This window comes from Bos grunniens, chromosome 5, assembly GCF_055505025.1.
Source record: "Bos grunniens cultivar Pamir isolate PY7600 chromosome 5, Bosgru_T2T1.0, whole genome shotgun sequence".
NCBI classification, from domain to species: domain Eukaryota; kingdom Metazoa; phylum Chordata; class Mammalia; order Artiodactyla; family Bovidae; genus Bos; species Bos grunniens.
In genome coordinates, this window is record NC_141169.1 from 15,532,157 (window position 1) to 15,551,115 (window position 18,959).

The window sequence follows — 18,959 nt, forward strand, 5'->3', positions numbered from 1 at the left end:
TTATCAGATGTGTCTTTTGCAAATATTTTCTCCCAGTGTATGACTTGTCATCGAATTGACAGTGTCCCTAGGTGTGGGAATTTTTAATTTTAATGAAGTTCAACTCATCAACAAATTTTTCATAGATATGCCTTTGGTGTTGTATCTAAAAAGTCATCACCATACCCAAGGTCATCTGGATTTTATTAGATTTTTTTTTCTTATAGGAGTTTTAGGGTTTTGCACTTTGCTTTAAAGTCTGCGGTCCATTTTGAGTTAATTTCTGTGAAGCTTAAGAGGTCTGCATCTGGACGTTTAGATTCTTTAATTGTTTTGCACGGGGGGTGCTCAGTTACTCTAGCACCAGTCGTCGGAAAGTGTTATCTTTTCTCCATTATACTGACTATGTTGGTCTATTTCTGCATTCTCTATTCTCTTCCATCAATCTATTTGATTATTCTTTTGCCATTACTAAATTATCTTGATTACTGTAGCTTCATAGATTATTTTGAAGTCAGGTAGTGTTAGTCTTCCAAATTTTCTTCAAAATTAAGTTGGCTATCTGCCTCTTTTGCCTGCTTATATAACTTTCAAATCAATTTGTTGATATCCACAAAATATCTTGCTGATATTTTAATTAGATATGTTATATCTCTAGATCAAGTTGGGAAAAACTGACTTTTGACAATATTGAATCTTCTTATCCACAGATTTATTTTCCCATGGGACATCTTTCCATTTATGTAGGCTTCTTTGATATCTGTTGTCAGTGACTTATAATTTTCCTCAAAGGAACCGTTAGTGTTTTAATAAGAAGTTTTACTCACTCAATAAGTTTAGTTTGCCCCTGTGACCATAAACAGCCTTGTGAAAAGAAGCCTACATGCTTTCTTGCATAAAGCTTGGGAAGTACTTCGAAGTGGCTGGGTTTGGTAGACCGCTTTTGCTTTCTGACCTGTTTTTTTCATAGCATTAATCTTTTAAATTGATAAAGGCTTTTGCTCATATTTTGGAGATTATTTATTATAATCCTTACCAAGATTCAAGGATAAATATAATTTTGGAATTTCCAGATCATGAAATATTGAGTAATCACCACCCTTTTTGTTTAACCCTATTTTCAGTATGTTTCATTGAGAAATGATCAGAATTCACACCTACTTCTGAAACAGACAGTAACTTTCAGTTACATTATCTTATTTTAGAAAGAGTGTACCTGATACTCTCTTTCTCATAATGCAGATTTTTATTTACTACTCCCAGCCCAAGTTTCCAGCTGCTTGAATTTACCATTTGTGGTTTAGAAGAAAATGATTAAATGTGTATCAAGAACTCTGAAACTTACTTGATACATGGCATGATATCATAATTTAAAAAAATAGAATTTTCTCTATAAAATCAATAACTTCAGAGATATATTCTCTGCTTATATTATTTAAATAATAGGCACATAAATTATTTTAGTTATAAACTCTCCTTTTCAAGATTATTAATTTTTTCCTATTTTTAATAGGCATTCTCTACTTAAGATATTACCTGCTCTAAGGATCCTCAATGGTGAAATGCTAACCTCTCGTACAGAACATCACACTGAAGGACGCCATCAACTAGAATTAGAGTATTTCCTGGAACATTGTCAGTCCCAAATTAGAGAATTTAACTTACTAAGTGAAAAATATATTACTGGTGACAGGTAAGACTGTTATCATCTTGTTGTAATTAAAAGATATAATGCAATTTATACATAGCATTTAAAATTTTTCTGATCAATACAGTACTACCTTTTTGGACTTTTACAGTGTGTTTTAGGAATATTTTCCTCTTTAAAAAATACATCTATGAGTATCATCTTTTATTATTTGAAATGTATTAATCTGTATTTTGAGCATATATTAAAGGCTAAAATTAGATCAAAATAAATGAAAGCATGAAGATAGCTTCACACCAATATACACTCATTCATTTGTTCATTCAATTATTCAGTCATACATTTAGTCATCAATTATTGATGGACAAGACACATAAGAAGTTAAGTATTACATTTTGGCCTGAAAGAATTCATGATTTCATTAAGAGAAAATTAGCTAAATAAGTCATTACAATGCAACAAGTCAAGTTTTATAAAACATATAATATTTATTATATATCTATTATATAAAGAATAATATTACACATATTTTTATGTATTACGTTATGGGTGCATAGTGGAGAAAAGCAGTCAAGACATGCACATATTCAGAGGACAGAGGCTGAGAACAGAGTCCTAAAAATATATCAAAGAAAAAGAACTTCCTATCCCCCACCCTGAATTCTGAATTCAGTTCAGTTCAGTCACTCAGTTGCGTCTGACTCTTTGTGACCCCATGGACTGCAGCATGCCAGGCTTCTCTGTCCATTACCAACTTCTGGAGCTTACTCAGACTCATGTGAATCAAGTCGGTGATGCCATCAACCATCTCATCCTCTGTCATCCCCTTCTCCTCCTGCCTTCAATCTTTCCCAGCATCAGGGTCTTTTCCAGTGAGTCAGTTCTTTGCATCAGGTGGCCAAAGTATTGGAGTTTCAGCTTCAGCATCAGTCTTTCCAATGAATATTCAGGACTGATTTCCTTTAGGATGGACTAGTTTGATCTCCTTGCAGTCCAAGGGACTGTCAAGAGTCATCTCCAACACCGTAGTTCAAAAGCATCAATTCTTCGGCGCTCAGCTTTCTTTATAGTCCAACTCTGACAATCATACGTGACTCCTGGAAAAACCATAGCTTTGCCTAAACATACCCTTGTTGGCAAAGTAATGTCTCTTCTTTTTAATATGCTGCCTAGGTTGGTCATAACTTTTCTTCCAAGGATGAGGCATCGTTTAATTTTATGGCTGCAGTCACCATCTGCAGTGATTTTGGAGCCCCTCAAAGTCTGCCACTGTTTCCATTGTTTCCCCATCTATTTGCCATGAAGGGATGAGACCAAATTCATGATACATGAATCCTGAATGTATTACTATAAATGAATTACAATTTATATATTAAAACTTTATTTTATAATTTATACTACTCCAAAAAACACAAATGAAAAAGAAAAATTATTTTATATTTTCATATGATGTCTGCATTATAAATGGAACAATGATATGTGCTTCCAAATGTCTAAACTTAATTACTAAATTACATATTAAATTTTTGCTATTTATACTGTCGTACTGCTCATCCTATGTAAGAGTTGGTTTTTTCTATTTAAATGGTTTTTTAAAATATAGTCTAATCAGATTATAAACATATCTTACAGCTTTAAAAATAATTCCAATTGTTATGGATAGTTTACTTTGAATAAATAGCTTATTTTACATTTGTATTTTTGTAAACCTAAATTGATATCTCCTTGTGTATTTATGGTAACCTACGATTTTTATGTAAAAATGACTCTTAACCCTCGTGTTGAAATTTAGATTTACAGTTATTTTTAAGAATTTATTGCTATTGCAATTAAGTGTCACTTTAGAATTGGAAATTGACCATTTTTATGTTAAATCATAAATGGTGGTGAATTCAGCACTTAGCCATAAACAGTTGACATCCAATATTGAAGTGAACTTTTTCTGCATTATTCACCAACAAAAAGGATATATTATTAACATATATTAGAGGAATCTATGCTAATGTCTCCATTTGTAAACATAGAAAGTGTCTATCTCTACATTTTAGGAAATATAACTTTCATTTCATTTGGAATACTTAAATCCAACAATTATTCAGGAGAATCATAGGCATTTATGTCTTAAAGTATTTGAATTATCTTTGCAACAGATATTTTTTCCAGAGAAAAATGGAAATAAAAACTTTCCCATAATGTAAGTTATTTGTTTAATTGTCCAATACAAATATTTTGCATGGCAAAAGTCAGTGTACAAAGTACTTTTAATCTTGTTTCATAAATAACATCTCCAAATTTAGGCAGCCATGATTTCTCATGTTTATGGCAGTAAAAGCATGGATTTTTCTCATTCACTTGTACCAAAAATACCTAGGATAAAAGTGATTCTAAAACTTCCAGATGTTTTGTCTGGATTAATGGATTGAGATTAACTACAGAAATATTTTCACTTTTTGTGTGTAATGAGATCAGTTTTTACAAAAACAATTAGAAATCAAGTTTTAATGAATTTTGTAGTAAAATTTAATATTCATGTCAGGCCACATAGGGATATTTTCAAAATCTGTACAGGTGTAACCATTTGCTGATATAATTCTTTTTATTAAATGTCCTCATTATTTATTTGCTCAGAAATATATTCACCTTGGATGTTGCACAAAATCTCTGCTATTATTTTAAGAAATTGATGACACTTAGTAATGAATGTCGATGTGTGCATGAACATGGGGATGTAAGTATGACCAGGAGAGGTGAATCAGAAGCCCAGCAGAATCATTTGCCTCCTACACACAGTGATAGCAAACAGCAAAATAGAGTTCTTTACTCTTCTGCAAATGAATATAAACTGAACTCACCAGATATTTCTGAGAAATGGATGGACTCTGGCTCTAGTCATTCCTCATCAACCAACCCCTCCTTATGTGAAGATACAAAAGAAAGAAATCAGGAAGAAATAGTAGACCAGAAAAGAGAAGACAGCAAGACAAGTAGTTTCCCCAGCAAAAGAATACCATTCATTGAAACGGTAAGGACAAGGTTTCTACTGGAGAACTGCCAGAATACTGAACATCACGAAAAAATGTAAGTTTTATAGATCATTTTTCTTTTACCATTATGTTTTATTGTTTTTATGGATAATGATAATTTGGTAAAGGATTTAAATCCTATCATATTTCATGTTCATTTCCTTATGTTTTATGATATGCACAGATTATTAAATACAGTACAGATTAATTTGGTTGAATTTTGGCAGGTTCTTATTTAATCAACTAGTATTATTTAATTTAAGATGAGTAACTGTGAAATTATTTTTTCTGCCTTCTAATCTCTAAATAATTAAAAAGAACTTTTAATAAGAAATAAAGCAATCTCATTATTCTTAAAATACTGTAAAGACCTCTCATATGAGGGTCTTAGGATATACTTCCAGGGAAGGTCAGAAAATCCTTCCTGCACAGGCCTTTTCTCAAATCCCTTGAGCTTAAAATAGTCCCTGGTAGCTCAGTTGGTAAAGAATCCACATACAGTGCAGGAGATCCCAGTTCAATTCCTGGGTCAGGAAGATCCACTGGAGAAGGGATAGGCTACCCACTCCAGTATTCTTGGGCTTCCTTGTGGCTCAGCTGGTAAAGAATCCACCTGCTCTGCAGGAGACCTGGATTTGATCCCTGGACTGGGAAGATTCCCTGGAGAAGGGAAAGGCTACCCACTCCAGTATTCTGGCCTGGAGAATGCTATGGACTGTATAGTCCATGGGGTCACAAAGGGTCGGAAAATGACTGAGCGACTTTCACTTTCACTAAAATATTCAGCATGCCAAATATATTGGTATGTTTTGGGGTAGTTTTAGCCAGGGTACCCTAGACATTACTTGTTTGAATCCTGTTAGCTCTAAACACTCCAGACATTGTCTATTAAAATTTCAGATAAACAACATTGAGCTGTTTATTCATGGTAAATAAAATTGCCAAATAATAATAAGAAAGGATGAGGAACTGAAAATATAGACAAACCAAAGACCAAAGAATAAAGGGAAAAGAAAATGTATGCCCACTTGCTGAACCTTGCCATTCAGTGTTTCAAGGAGATTCATCATCAGTTGTGCTGTTGTTTCCTAAGCATAATTTTCATATGTTCCTGTGCTTAGGGCATTGTTAGCATCATTGTTTTTACTAAAAAAAAAATATGACGCTGATGATAGTAATAATATGAGCTGCTTTTCCCAACATGGAGACCACCTAATAACATTCAGGAAGCCCTAAGTCAGCTTCTTTACCTTTTCCTGCTTTCTGTGTGGTGAAAAGCAGTCCCAGTGTTAGTGTTCGGAGAAGGCAATGGCACCCCACTCCAGTACTCTTGCCTGGAAAATCCCATGGACGGAGGAGCCTGGTGGGCTGCAGTCCATGGGGTCGCTGAGGGTCGGACACGACTGAGCGACTTCACTTTCACTTTTCACTTTCATGCATTGGAGAAGGAAATGGCAACCCACTCCAGTGTTCTTGCCTGGAGAATCCCAGGGACGGGGGAGCCTGGTGGGCTGCCGTCTATGGGGTCACACAGAGTCGGACACGACTGAAGTGACTTAGCATAGCATAGTGTTAGTGTTACTGAGGAAAATATTCCTCACATACCTTTTTATTTTCTTCCTTGGGAAATTTTAAAGATAGTGGGCTGAGGAATTCAAGCGCTAAATGACTGGTTAGCTTTATAAGAAACTCAGGATTATGGTCTGTGAAACTTGCATGTATCTGTAGAGAAATATAAGGCACTGTCTCAGGTTAAATGTATTTTCTTACTAATCTTTCAACCTTTTGTTTTAAACAACTTTTCATTCTTTACCAGTTATACATTGCAAATATGTTTTCAGATATTTTTTTCTTTATCACCTCAATATGGATTATTATTATTGTGCCTTAAAAGTCCTGAACTCATTTTTTAATCTTTTTTAAAATTGTTTTATGTTGGAGCATATTTAATAAACAGTGTTGTGTTAGTTCAGGTGTATAGCAAAGTGATTCAGTTATACACATACATATCTCTACTCTTTTTCAAATTTGTTAGCTCACTTTTGTCCAAAAGATGAAGGAATGAATTAATGGCTGAATGATCAAATGTGAATTAATTCCATAGCAAAATTTACTAAGTTCTATTTACCCTGGTATTTTTGCCTGGAAAACTCCACGGACAGCGGAGGCTGGCAGGCTATCATCCATGGGATCACGAAGAGTCAGACTGAGTACGCAAGAGCACCATTTACCCTAGTAGGAGGAAATGTTTTGTTGAAACATGGTTTTTCTTTGTATAATGAGTATGAGTAATTTATCTTAAGGCAGAAAGTTTTATCCACTAATTTAAATTCATAGAAAAATAGATTGAAGACTTCCACAGGCTTTACATAAAATGGTGGTGATGCTGATAACAATATTCATAACAACAGAAAATGATTACCTCGTTCCATATTTCATGTATGCTGAGTTGCTTCATTTGTGCCCGACTCTTTATGACCCTATGGACCGTAGCCCACCAGGCTCCTCTGTCCATGGGGATTCTTCAGGTAAGAGTAATGGAGTGAGTTGCCATGTCCTCCTCCAGTGCATCTTCCTGACCCAGGGATCAAATCCACATTTCTTAAGTTTCCTGCATCGGCAGGTGGATTCTTTACCACAAGCATCACCTCAGAAGCCATCATTTCTGGCAGTTTATTGCTTAATTCCACTTTGCCTTAAACTGACTTTGTTTGAAATGAAAAAATTTCTTTGGGCTCTGCAATTATAAAATTATTGAAAACTGTTCCAAGGCAGCCTGAGAAAGTGAATGTGCATCAGTCACTTCTCCTTTATATGTCTTTTAAAACTGAACTCAAGGGTCTGAAAAGCAATTAAGATAATAGTTAGCACTTTGACTATACCATGTACCATGATAATATTTCTGCAGTAATCTGTGTGGGAAAAAGCATATCCAATGATGAAACATTAAATGATTAAGCAAACTGAGAACCCAATTACAGTCAACCTACATTGCTATTAAATTTTTGCTATTGTTGCTGGGCAGCTTATGGGGATATGGGGAAAACACAGTGTTGATTGATGGAATGCCAGATAATAGCCAATAGATGTAGACTGGAAAAATGTTAGAATTTACTACTGGGCTTGTAAGAGAATGATTTATGTATCTGTCCACGGGCAGGGAGGAAAATGAAGCTCACAAAGACCTGATGAGTCCTTTCTCTGAAAATGAAGGAGGGTCCTACTTCCTCTCAAAACCTAATTTCCCCTCTGTGAACAAGATCCCATCCTCTCTTGCCAACTCAACACTAACTCCTACCTTTGTTCCCCTCTTTGCATCATCACATTTTCCCCCTTACTACTGGCTCAAATCCCCACTATCATACAAAGTCTCGGTAATATCATCTCCTTAAAAGAAACAAAAATCCCTAGGACTCATATCACTAAGTTACTGGCCCATTTCTCTCCAGATTTGAAGGTGTCCATATTATTTTTACTTCTATGACTACAGTTAAATAAAAGAGCAGGTCTTATTTTAAAATAATACTTTATATAGTCTAATTTACAAATAAATATAGCTTATGAGGATCTCTTATCTGCAGCTGTATATTATGGATACTAAAAATAATTTTTTCTTCTCTTAATAGTATGGCAGCTATGGTAATCCAGGCATACTGGCGTGGTTATATTGTGCGCAGGCAGATTCATTTCTCTGCAGAGCTACACCCTGCTACAATAGGACCCCTGACATCCAAGCCAAATTCTTGCATTGAAAACCAAACTATTTTAAAGAAAGAAAAAGTTAAAAATACCGTGAATATCCAAGAACAGAAGGAGAAGGCTGCTATTCTTATTCAGGTTAGTTTTAGTCTTTGGGTGAAACAGTTAATCTTGAGAGATGTGTTAGTTTTCTTTCACTGGGTTATTCTGTATAACAGGCAATCCCTGAATCATAGCACTTTACAAATACCTTGATTTATTTCTTACTCGTGTGACATGTACACTGCAGGTGCCTTCAGGTTGACTGTACTTCTACTTGGTATCTAGGCTGAAGGAGTAAGTCTGTAAATTCTTATGGTCAAGCTGAACCACACAATCGTATTAAAACTTATGTTCCGATCTGGCATTTGTCACATATGCTAACATTTGATTAGTTGAAGCAGTCTCTCTTGGCCTCATCTAGAGCTATTTCTAGAAGCATGTTTCAGTTCAGTTCGTTTGCTCAATCCTGCCTGACTCTTTGCGACCCCATGGACTGCAGCACGCCAGGCCTCCCTGTCCATCACCAACTCCTGGAGTTTACCCAAACTCATGTCCATTGAGTCAGTGATGCCATCCAGCCATCTCATCCTCTGTTGTCCCCTTTTCCTCCTGCCTTCAATCTTTCTCAGCATCAGAGTCTTTTCCAGTGAGTCAGCTCTTCACATCAGGTGGCCAAAGTATTGGAGTTTCAGCTTCAATATTAATCTTTCCAATGAATATTAAGGACTGATTTCCTTTAGGATGGACTGGTTGGATCTCCTTGCAGTCCAGGGGATCTCAGGAGTCTTCTCCAACAGCACAGTTCAAAACATCAATTCGTCACTGCTCAGGTTTCTTTATAGTCCAACTCTCACATCCATACATGACTACTGGAGAAACCATAGCCTTGACTAGATGGAGCTTTGTTGGCAAAGTAATGTCTCTGCTTTTTAATATGCTGTCTAGTTTGGTCATAACTTTTCTTCCAAGGAGTAAGTATCTCTTTATTTCATGGCTGCAGTCACCATCTGCAGTGATTTTGGAGCACCGCCCCCCCCCCCCCCATAAAAAACAGTCTGTCATTGTTTCCGCTGTTTCCCCATCTATTTTCCATAGAGTGATGGGACTGGATGCTATGGTCTTTGTTTTCTGAACATTGAGCTTTAGGCCACCTTTTTCACTCTCCTCTTTCACTTTCATCAAAAGGCTCTTTAGTTCTTCTTCACTTTCTGCCATAAGGGTGGTGTCATCTGCGTATCCGAGGTTATTGATATTTCTCCCAGCAATCTTGATTCCAGCTTGTGCTTCATCCAGCCCAGCATTTCTCATGATATACTCTGCATATAAGTTAAATAAGCACAGTGATAGTATACAGCCCTGATGTACTCCTTTTCCTATTTGGAACCAGTTTGTTGTTCCATGTCCAGTTGGATGCAGTCTCAAAAACGACAGAATGATCTCTGTTCATCTCCAAGCAAACCATTCAATATCACAGTAATCCAAGTCTATGCCCCAACCAATAATGCTGAAGAAGCTGAAATTGAACATTTCTATGAAGACCTACAAGACCTTCTAGAATTAACACCCAAAAAAGATGTCCTTTTCATTATAGGAGCCTAGAATGCAAAAGTAGGCAGTCAAGAAACATTTGGAGTTACAGGCAAATTTGGCTTTGGAGTACAGAATGAAGCAGGGCAAAGGCCAATAGAGTTCTGCCAAGAGAATGTACTGATCATAGCAAACACCCTCTTCCAACAACACATGAAAAGACTGTACACATAGACATCACCAGATGGTCAACACTGAAATCAGATTAATTATATTCTTTGCAGTCAAAGATGGAGAAGCTCTTACAGTTAGCAAAAACAAGACTGGGAGCTGACTGTGGCTCAGATCAGGAACTCCATATTGCCAAATTCAGACTTAAATTGAAGAAAGTAGGGAAAACCACTAGACCATTCAGGTATGACCTAAATCAAATCTCTTATGATTATACAGTGGAGTTGAGAAATAGATATAAGGGACTAGATCTTATAGATAGAGTGCCTGAGGAACTATGGACGGAGGCTCATGACACTGACAGGAGACAGGGAGCAAGACCATCCCCAAGAAAAAGAAATGGAAAAAATGAAAATGTCTGTCTGATGAGGCCTTACAAATAGTTGTGAAAAGAAGAGAAGTGAAAAGCAAAGGAGAAAAAGAAAGGTATACCCATTTGAATGCAGAGTTCCAAAGAATAATAAGGAGAGATAAGAAAACCTTCCTCAGCGATCAGTGCAAAGAAATAGAGGAAAACAATAGAATGGGAAAGTCTAGAGATCTCTTCAAGAAACTTAGAGTACCAAGAGAACATTCCATGCAGAGATGAGCTCAATAAAGGACAGAAATGGTATGGCCCTAACAGAAGCAGAAAATATTAAGAAGAGGTGGCCTGAATACACACAAGATCTGTATAAAAAAGATCATCATGATCCAGGTAATCACAATGGTGTGATCACTCACCTAGAGCCAGACATCCTGGAATGTGAAGTCAAGTGGGCCTTAGGAAGCATCACTACGAACAAAGTTAGTGGATTTGATAGAATTCCAGTTGAGCTATTTCTCTTTTTTTTTTTTTAAATTTATTTATTTTAATTGGAGGCTAATTACTTTACAGTATTGTATTGGTTTTGCCATACATCAACATGAATCCGCCACAGGTATACACGTGTTCCCCATCCTGAACCCCCCTCCCTCCTCCCTCCCCATACCATCCCTCTGGGTCATCCCAGTGCACCAGCCCCGAGCATCCTGTATCCTGCATCGAACCTGGACTGGCTATTCATTTCTTGTATGATATTATACATGTTTCAATGACATTTTCCCAAATCATCCCACCCTCTCCCTTTCCTACAGAGTCCAAAAGACTGTTCTATACATCTGTGTTTCTTTTGCTGTCTTGCATACAGGGTTATTGTTACATCTTTCTAAATTCCATATATATGCATTAGTATATTGTATTGGTGTTTTTCTTCTGGCTTACTTCACTTTGTATAATAGGCTCCAGTTTCATCCACCTCATTAGAACTGATTCAAATGTATTCTTTTTAATGGCTGGGTAATACTCCGTTGTATATATGTACCACAGCTTTCTTATCCATTCATCTGCTGATGGACATCTAGGTAACTGCCTTATGACCCAGCAATCCTACTGCTGGGCATACACACCGAGGAAACCAGAATTGAATGAGACATGTGTACTCCAATGTTCATTGCAGCACTGTTTGTAATAGCCAGGACATGGAAGCAACCAGTTGAGCTATTTCAAATCCTAAAAGATGATGCTGTTACAGTGCTGCAGTCAATATGCTAGAAAATTTGGAAAACTCAGCAGTGGCCACAGGACTGGAAAGGTCAGTTTTCATTCCAATCCCAAAGAAAGGCAATGCCAAAGAATGCTCAAACTACCGCACAATTGCACTCATCTTACATGCTAGTAAAATAATGTTCAAAATTCTCCAAGCCAGGCTTCAGCAACACGTGAACCATAAACTACCAAATGTTGTTCAAGCTGGTTTTATAAAAGGCAAAGGAACCTGAGATCAAATTGCCAGCATCCATTGGATCATCAAAAAAGCATGAGCGTTCCAGAAAAACATCTATTTCTGCTTTATTGACTATGCCAAAGCCTTTGACTGTGTGGATCACATTAAACTGTGGACAACTCTGAAAGAGATGGGAATACCAGGCCGCCTGACGTGCCTCTTGATAAATCTGTGTGCAGGTCAGGAAGCAACAGTTAGAACTGGACAAGGAACAACAGAAGCATGTAACAATCTACTAAAATAATTGCTGTGTGTGTGCTCAGTCACTAAGTCGTGTCTGACTCTTTGCGACCCCATAGACTGTAGTCTGCCAGGCTCCTCTGTCCATGGGATTCGCCAAGCAAAAATACTGGACTGGGATGCCATTTCCTCCTCCAGGGGATCTTCCTGACCCAGGGATGGAATCTGCATCTCTGGCGTCTCTTGCATTGGTAGGTGGATTCTGTACCACTGAGCCACCTGGGAGGCCCATCTTAATTGGGAAAATCTTTTAAACACTCATTTAACTTAAAAATTCAGAACCTCACCAAGACCAGATTTCAAAATGAAGTTCAATCTGATCACATTCATCCTTTATGTATTCACTCATCAAATAGATTTTAGAACATCCTGTTGTCAAGCATTGTTTTAGGTTTAAGAAATACAACTAGGGTATGAAACGAGTCACCAGTCCAGGTTCGATGCACGATACTGGATGCTTGGGGCTGGTGCACTGGGACGACCCAGAGGGAGGGTATGAGGAGGGAGGAGGGAGGAGGGTTCAGGATGGGGAACACAGGTATACCTGTGGCGGATTCATTTCGATATTTGGCAAAACTAATACAATATTGTAAAGTTTAAAAATAAAATAAAATTTAAAAAAAAATACAACTAGGAACAAAGCATACAAGATCTCTTCCCTCTTAGAGTTTGTGTCCTGGTGGAAAAGAACAACAAATTAAATATATAAAATAAAGTCTGGAAATTTATGGTGCTGCACCTCAATTGAATGCTAATAACTAAAAAATGTAATGGTTCCCTTTATTCACTCATTTAGTTAAATATTACTTGGCACAAAAATTTTACTAGCTTATATCCTGCTGTGATGTGCAGATAAGTAAGATAAGTGTATTAGACAGTGATAAGTACTAAGGGGAAAATAAATCAGGGAAGCAGGATAGGAGTTTCTAAGGAAAATTAATCATTTTAGACAGAATAGATGTGGAAGGCCAGAAAAGGTGACAGTGCAGCAAGAGATAAACCATTAGGTACGTAGGGGAAGAATATTTCAGGCAGAGAAACATCAGATGCCAAGACATTGTTCTGGGAGCATACTCACAGTGTTCATAGAGCAGGAGGAAGCACTGTGATGGCAGAGGGATGAAGGGAGAAGAGTAGGACTCATGAATCGTAAATCATTGTAAAGACTTTGGCTTTTACTCTGAATGACATGGGAAGATATTAAAGGAATCTGACCAGAGGACTCACGTGACCTGTTACTTAGGTTGTGATAATACTCTAGGAAGGCTATAGTGGAAGCAGCAAAATCAGGCAGCTGTTGCAGTAATCCAAATAGTAGATAATGGTGGCATGGACCAGAGCAGTGCAGAAGTGGTGAGAAAGTCGCATTCCAGAATATATGTTGATTTATATTGAGGTGCAAAGTATATATATACTTTGAAGGTAGACCTAGCGATATTAATATATGGGGATGTGATTTTGAAAGACAGGGAGGAGTTAGAGATGCCTACAAGGTATTGGCATAAGCAACTGAAAAAAAAATAGCCTTATAACTAAGTTGCTGGTTTTCATTATTAAAGGCATAGTTTTTGAATTGTCTTTGCTATAGTACTAATGAATACATTTAGTATTTTAGTTGACTTAATTTTTCTGGGCTGCATTCCTCATGGCAATGTATAGACAAAGCTGTTGCTGATGCCTGAATGGCTTGGGAGGGGAGGAAGTGCAATGGATTCGAGGAAACTCTGAGGGAAAGAAATGAACCTCAGTTATGGTCTCAGAATACTGTTCTGTTGCATGAGGAATGAAAATGTCATGCAGTTCAAACTTCCTCCTCTCATCAGTGGATGAGCAATACATTTTTCAACATTGATGGTGAATGTTTGCTTCATTCTATTCAATAAAGTAAAGTTCATTATTTGATGAAACAGTCTAGCTCAGTGACTACGTCTGCTGAATGTCCTTCTGTTAAGTTTGTGTCTGTAACAGAAGTAAGTATAATTCAGTCTTTCTTTGCAACTTAGAATACGTCTCTCCTGATTTACATCATGGTACTTAAAATCGCTGAAGTCAACTCAACTTCATTTTATTTCCTCCTCAGTACAATCATCTAGTTTCTTAAACTCTTCATCTTAAAAATATGAATTTGCAGAATGTGATATAGTAGAAAGAGCCTGGGCTTTAGAAGGTGCAAAATGAAGATTCATGAAGGATGTGGTGGAGACTGCTCACTGCTCACAAGAACCCAAGTCCTCCTCTTCTTCCTAGCATACAGACAGCCTAGGTATTCTAGCTTCCCTTGCACTTTTTAGTATGGTCCCTTTTCTCTGTAGCTCAGACTGTAAAGAGTCTGCCTGCAATGAAGGAGACCCGGGTTAGATCCCTGGGTCAAAAAGATCCCCAGGAGAAGGGAATGGCTACCCACTCCAGTATTCTTGCCTAGAGAATCTCTTGGACAGAGAAGTCTGGTGGGCTCCATGGGGTCTCAAAGAGTTGGACACGACTGAGCAACTGTCACTCATAGAGAAGAAAAAGATGTCAGGTGTATCTAATATAGATAGGACTATGGCCAGGGAATTGATTTGAATGTGTGAGAAAGAAAGATTATGAATGACTATGGGAAAAAAGTGGAAAGCTTGACATGAATAAGTTAGAAGAAGAATCTGAACACTGATTACACATTTATATTACCTTTATTTCCCATGGCTGGGACTTGGATTTCTGACCCTCCACTGATGCAGGAGGGCAGTATTTGTATGTGTCACACCAGAAAAATACAGTTTAGAGCTCTGCAGAAGTCCTATCCCTGAGAAGTTAGGCTGGATCCACTGTGAGACATGATGAATCAGTCCTTCCACTCTTGTCATTGAAGGTCTGTATTAAATACTTCCCCTTATACTCTTTTTTCCCTAGAACTGCACCTAATCTTGGTATCTTAATGGTATAAGGGAAAAGGGGATGTTGAGGAGAGATAACTGAAGAAAAGATGATGTAACCAAAAAAAAAAAAAGAGAGAGAGAGAGAGAGAATCCAGGGAAAGAAAACATGTTTCCCTAATGCTCTTTACTTTGTTAGCACAAGATCAGGGAAGAAGGGATATGAAGAGTACCTCCCTACTGGGATACCTCCCTAACAGGAAGAAATCAAAGGCCCATTTGCCATGTTGAGGCAAAGCATTTTGAAAGGTAGCTAGCAACCAAGAGAGTGTAAATGCCAGATAAAAGAATCATAAAAGAGGAGTTTTTTAAAAATCCCCAAATGAAGGGTTCTGTTGACTGAATATTTATATTCTCCACGATATTCCTAAGTTGAAACTTTATCTCCATTGTGTTGATATTTGGAGATGGGGTCTTTTGGAGGTGAATATGTTGTGATGGTGGAGCTGCCATGAGTGGGATTAGTGCCCTTATAGAAGAGAGCCCAGAGAGCTCTCTAGTACCTACTAACATGTGAGGACACAGTGAGAATAGAGCCATCTGTGAACTAAGAAACTTGGTCTCACCAGACGATAAATTTGTCAGTGCCTTAGGCTCCTAGCCTCCTCTAGAATTAGAAGAAATAAACATTTGTTGTGTAAGTCACCAAGGCTATGGTACTTTGCTTACTGCAGCCCAAACAGACTTAAACAAGTGGGAGAAAAGAAAAATAGTTTGTTTTCCCCTAAGGTAACTAGATTCCCTATGTCAATCACCCACGGTACATGACATACCCTGGTCTGTAATAACAACCCAGCTGCATGAGACTAAAAACGAGGGCAGAGAGCTGATGGTACTCTCCATATGGGTAAACTAAAACGAGGAAATCCACTTTCTTAGGCAATACTTTTAAGCATGCTCCTCATCACACAAAGATATCCTCTCTTCTGTTTCTACCATTCAATACTGTTCAAGTTCCTGATTCATATTGAGATCTTTCCCACACACAAGAGTTTTGAACTCTCTTGAGAGGGCAATGGCACCCCACTCCAGTACTCTTGCTTGGAATATCCCATGGACGGAGGAGCCTGGTAGGCTGCAGTCCACGGGGTCGCGAAGAGTAGGACACGACTGAGCGACTTCACTTTCACTTTTCACTTTCCTGCATTGAAGAAGGAAATGGCAACCCACTCCAGTGTTCTTGCCTAGAGAATCCCAGGGATGGGGGAGCCTGGTGGGCTGCCGTCTATGGGGTCGCACAGAGTCAGACACGACTGAAGTGACTTAGCCACAGCAGCAGCAGAGAGATTATAATTTATTGATAGCAAGTTAAAAAGTATTGAAATATTATTTCTATTCCAAAATTCATGTTTAGAGGCAAAATAATAAAAATTTAGTTAATTATACATTTTAAACTTTATGTGATGTTTAATATCACACTTTTCTTATTTGATAAACTAAGTAAATAGAATTTTTATAAACAAGGGGACAAAGAAATTGGGAAAATAATATTTAACAAGAGTCTAGTATGTGACAATCACGTATTCATCACTGTGTATAAATGTATATACATTTATCCCACACCCTTCCTTACCTTTGAGTCTTTGCCAGAGACAACTAATGATGGCTGACTCCCTTGCCATAGTCTGATTTTTCTCATTTATGCAGTCCTTGTTTCTACATGTAAGTGCATGTGTGTATACAAACACACAAATATACGCGCACACATGCATACACCATTGGCCAACTAGAAATGGGGCATCTTATATGATTGGTTGGGGAAGTATGTTTGACTATCTCTTATTGGTCCACTTGGTCCTGAGATAGAAATAGGAACAAAAATAGAGAAGCGGGCAGTCATTGACCAAGTCTTAACCATTCTTGGCTAACTGTTGCGGAGATTTGGCCTACTAGGCTGGTTGCCACAGAGATTGCGTGTTATTTCTATTGTCATAAATGTTCTGGCAATTATCTGTTTGTATATTCTTCTTCTCAATGTATATATTTTGCAGAATAACAATACCAGTATTATTGCTAACAATACGATTACTAAAATATATTTAAGGTAACTTTTGTAATTAAATTTACCTTTTGATTGCATTTCACTAAGAGCATAGCTAAATAAATCTATTTCAGAGTCACTTTAAATAACTTCTGTGTGGTTATGCCCATAGCATAAAATCTCTTTATATGTTTTTTCAGGAGTTTCTTTTATTTAATATTTATTTGTTACAATTTTCTTAAGCATGTGCTCAATTCCAAATTCAAATCTAAGCAAAGTGTATGTTCAGAGACATCTGGCTTCTATTGCTATATCTTCCCCTCTGTTTTCTATGTCTATAGGTAATAAATTTTGAAATTAATTTTATACTTTATGCTTTCACTTTGTAGATATTAGCAATGACATATATTTAAATATAAAAATTTATATATGTGTTTACTATATATTTATATTGGTTTTCAGAGATAAATGAAGGTATGCAATACACACTTATTTCTACCTATGTTTTACATTTACTATATATCCTGGAGCTTACCCCTAGCAGTGTATAAAGATATTAATTTTTTAAAAGCTCTAGTGTTCTTGGAGTTAAATTTAGGAAAGCTCCAAGATTCCTCCATGATTATGGAGGAATCTTAATGTTTTAAATTCTATCTAACATTCTTAATGTTTTATCATGTGCTTGATTTATTTAAAGATGAAATTAGTTAATTGCTATGGGCCAGGATACTAAGTCTCTAATAGGGCCATTTATAAATGTTGAAGTTTTCTTTAATGTGTGTTAGTTTATTTTATACATAATCATTTGAAAATTAACGGAATTGGTTTTCCTCTGTATCTCTTTCTTCTTAATTTAGAATGGGTCCTGGAGGGATTGTCAGATAATTGATTGGTTGACCTACATGTGCAGTTGAGGGAGTTTTAAAGATTCTTTTCTGCTTACTATGAGGAAAGTCCCCTGAGATTCAGAACTTTAGACACAAGCAGTCATTTAATTTATCTTGCAGTTTTAAATGTCACATAAAGTTCAAAAAACAGATTATCGAGCCATTAAACTAAGGTCTAAGATGTTTTATCTTCCTAATGGGATAACACAGAGAATCTGGTTTGGAGTTTGATCTATAACCCTGTATAACATGCTTTAAATTTTTGTTTAGGCAGTTTGGAAGGGCTTTCTTTTGCGAAAGAAACTGACAACAGCTCTAGAGGCTATTAAGAATGAAGAATCTGAAGAAGAATATGAAGAAATAGATTTAGAAGATTTTACATTTGATGAAGTAAGTGCTAACTACAACATAAGGATATTGGTCTTAAAATATTGGTCTTTTGGAGCTAAACCAGTTTCTAAGGTTTTCATCCTATTAACACTCTGTTATGGATTTTTTTTTTAATAGCACTTGAAAAATTATGCTTCTAATATTTTAACATCTTCATTTAGGATACAAGCTTGTATAGTGTGTAAATGTGATCATAGACTATTTACAAGAGTTCTTGTATATTCTTCAACCTGATTTATGCAATGGTTTATCAATTATTCTTCATTAAATATAACTGAGCTTATTTATGCCCTGTTCAACAACTAATAGTTCTTTATTGCCTAGCAAAATGAGAACAACCTCCTTAAATTGTTTTTCAAGGGTTCAATAATCAGGCAGCAAACTCTGCAGACATATTTACCACTTCCCATCCAAGGTGTCCACATACTCTAATCACATTGAGCTCCCTCTTACCATACAGAGCACTTACCTTTTACATCCTTAGTCTTACTCATTCTGTTTCCTCTATTTCTAGAGAGTCAAACTCATGTATTTATCACTCAGATTAAGGTAGAGAATGTATGGCTATACCCAGAAGACTTCCTTGTGCTTC

At 36.8% G+C, this 18,959-nt stretch overlaps 1 protein-coding gene across 4 annotated transcripts in view; it reads left to right on the forward strand.

The window, feature by feature from the left end:
* Positions 1–18,959, forward strand: part of LRRIQ1 (leucine rich repeats and IQ motif containing 1) — a 236,041-nt gene that overhangs the window by 102,036 nt on the left and 115,046 nt on the right. For all 4 annotated transcript variants that reach the window (XM_086403705.1, XM_086403709.1, XM_086403708.1 and 1 more), the window contains exons 15-18: positions 1,493–1,672; positions 4,256–4,705; positions 8,277–8,487; positions 18,248–18,367. In XM_086403705.1, the coding sequence (XP_086259831.1) occupies positions 1,493–1,672; positions 4,256–4,705; positions 8,277–8,487; positions 18,248–18,367 (961 nt within the window). The remainder of the gene's footprint in view (positions 1–1,492; positions 1,673–4,255; positions 4,706–8,276; positions 8,488–18,247; positions 18,368–18,959) is intronic.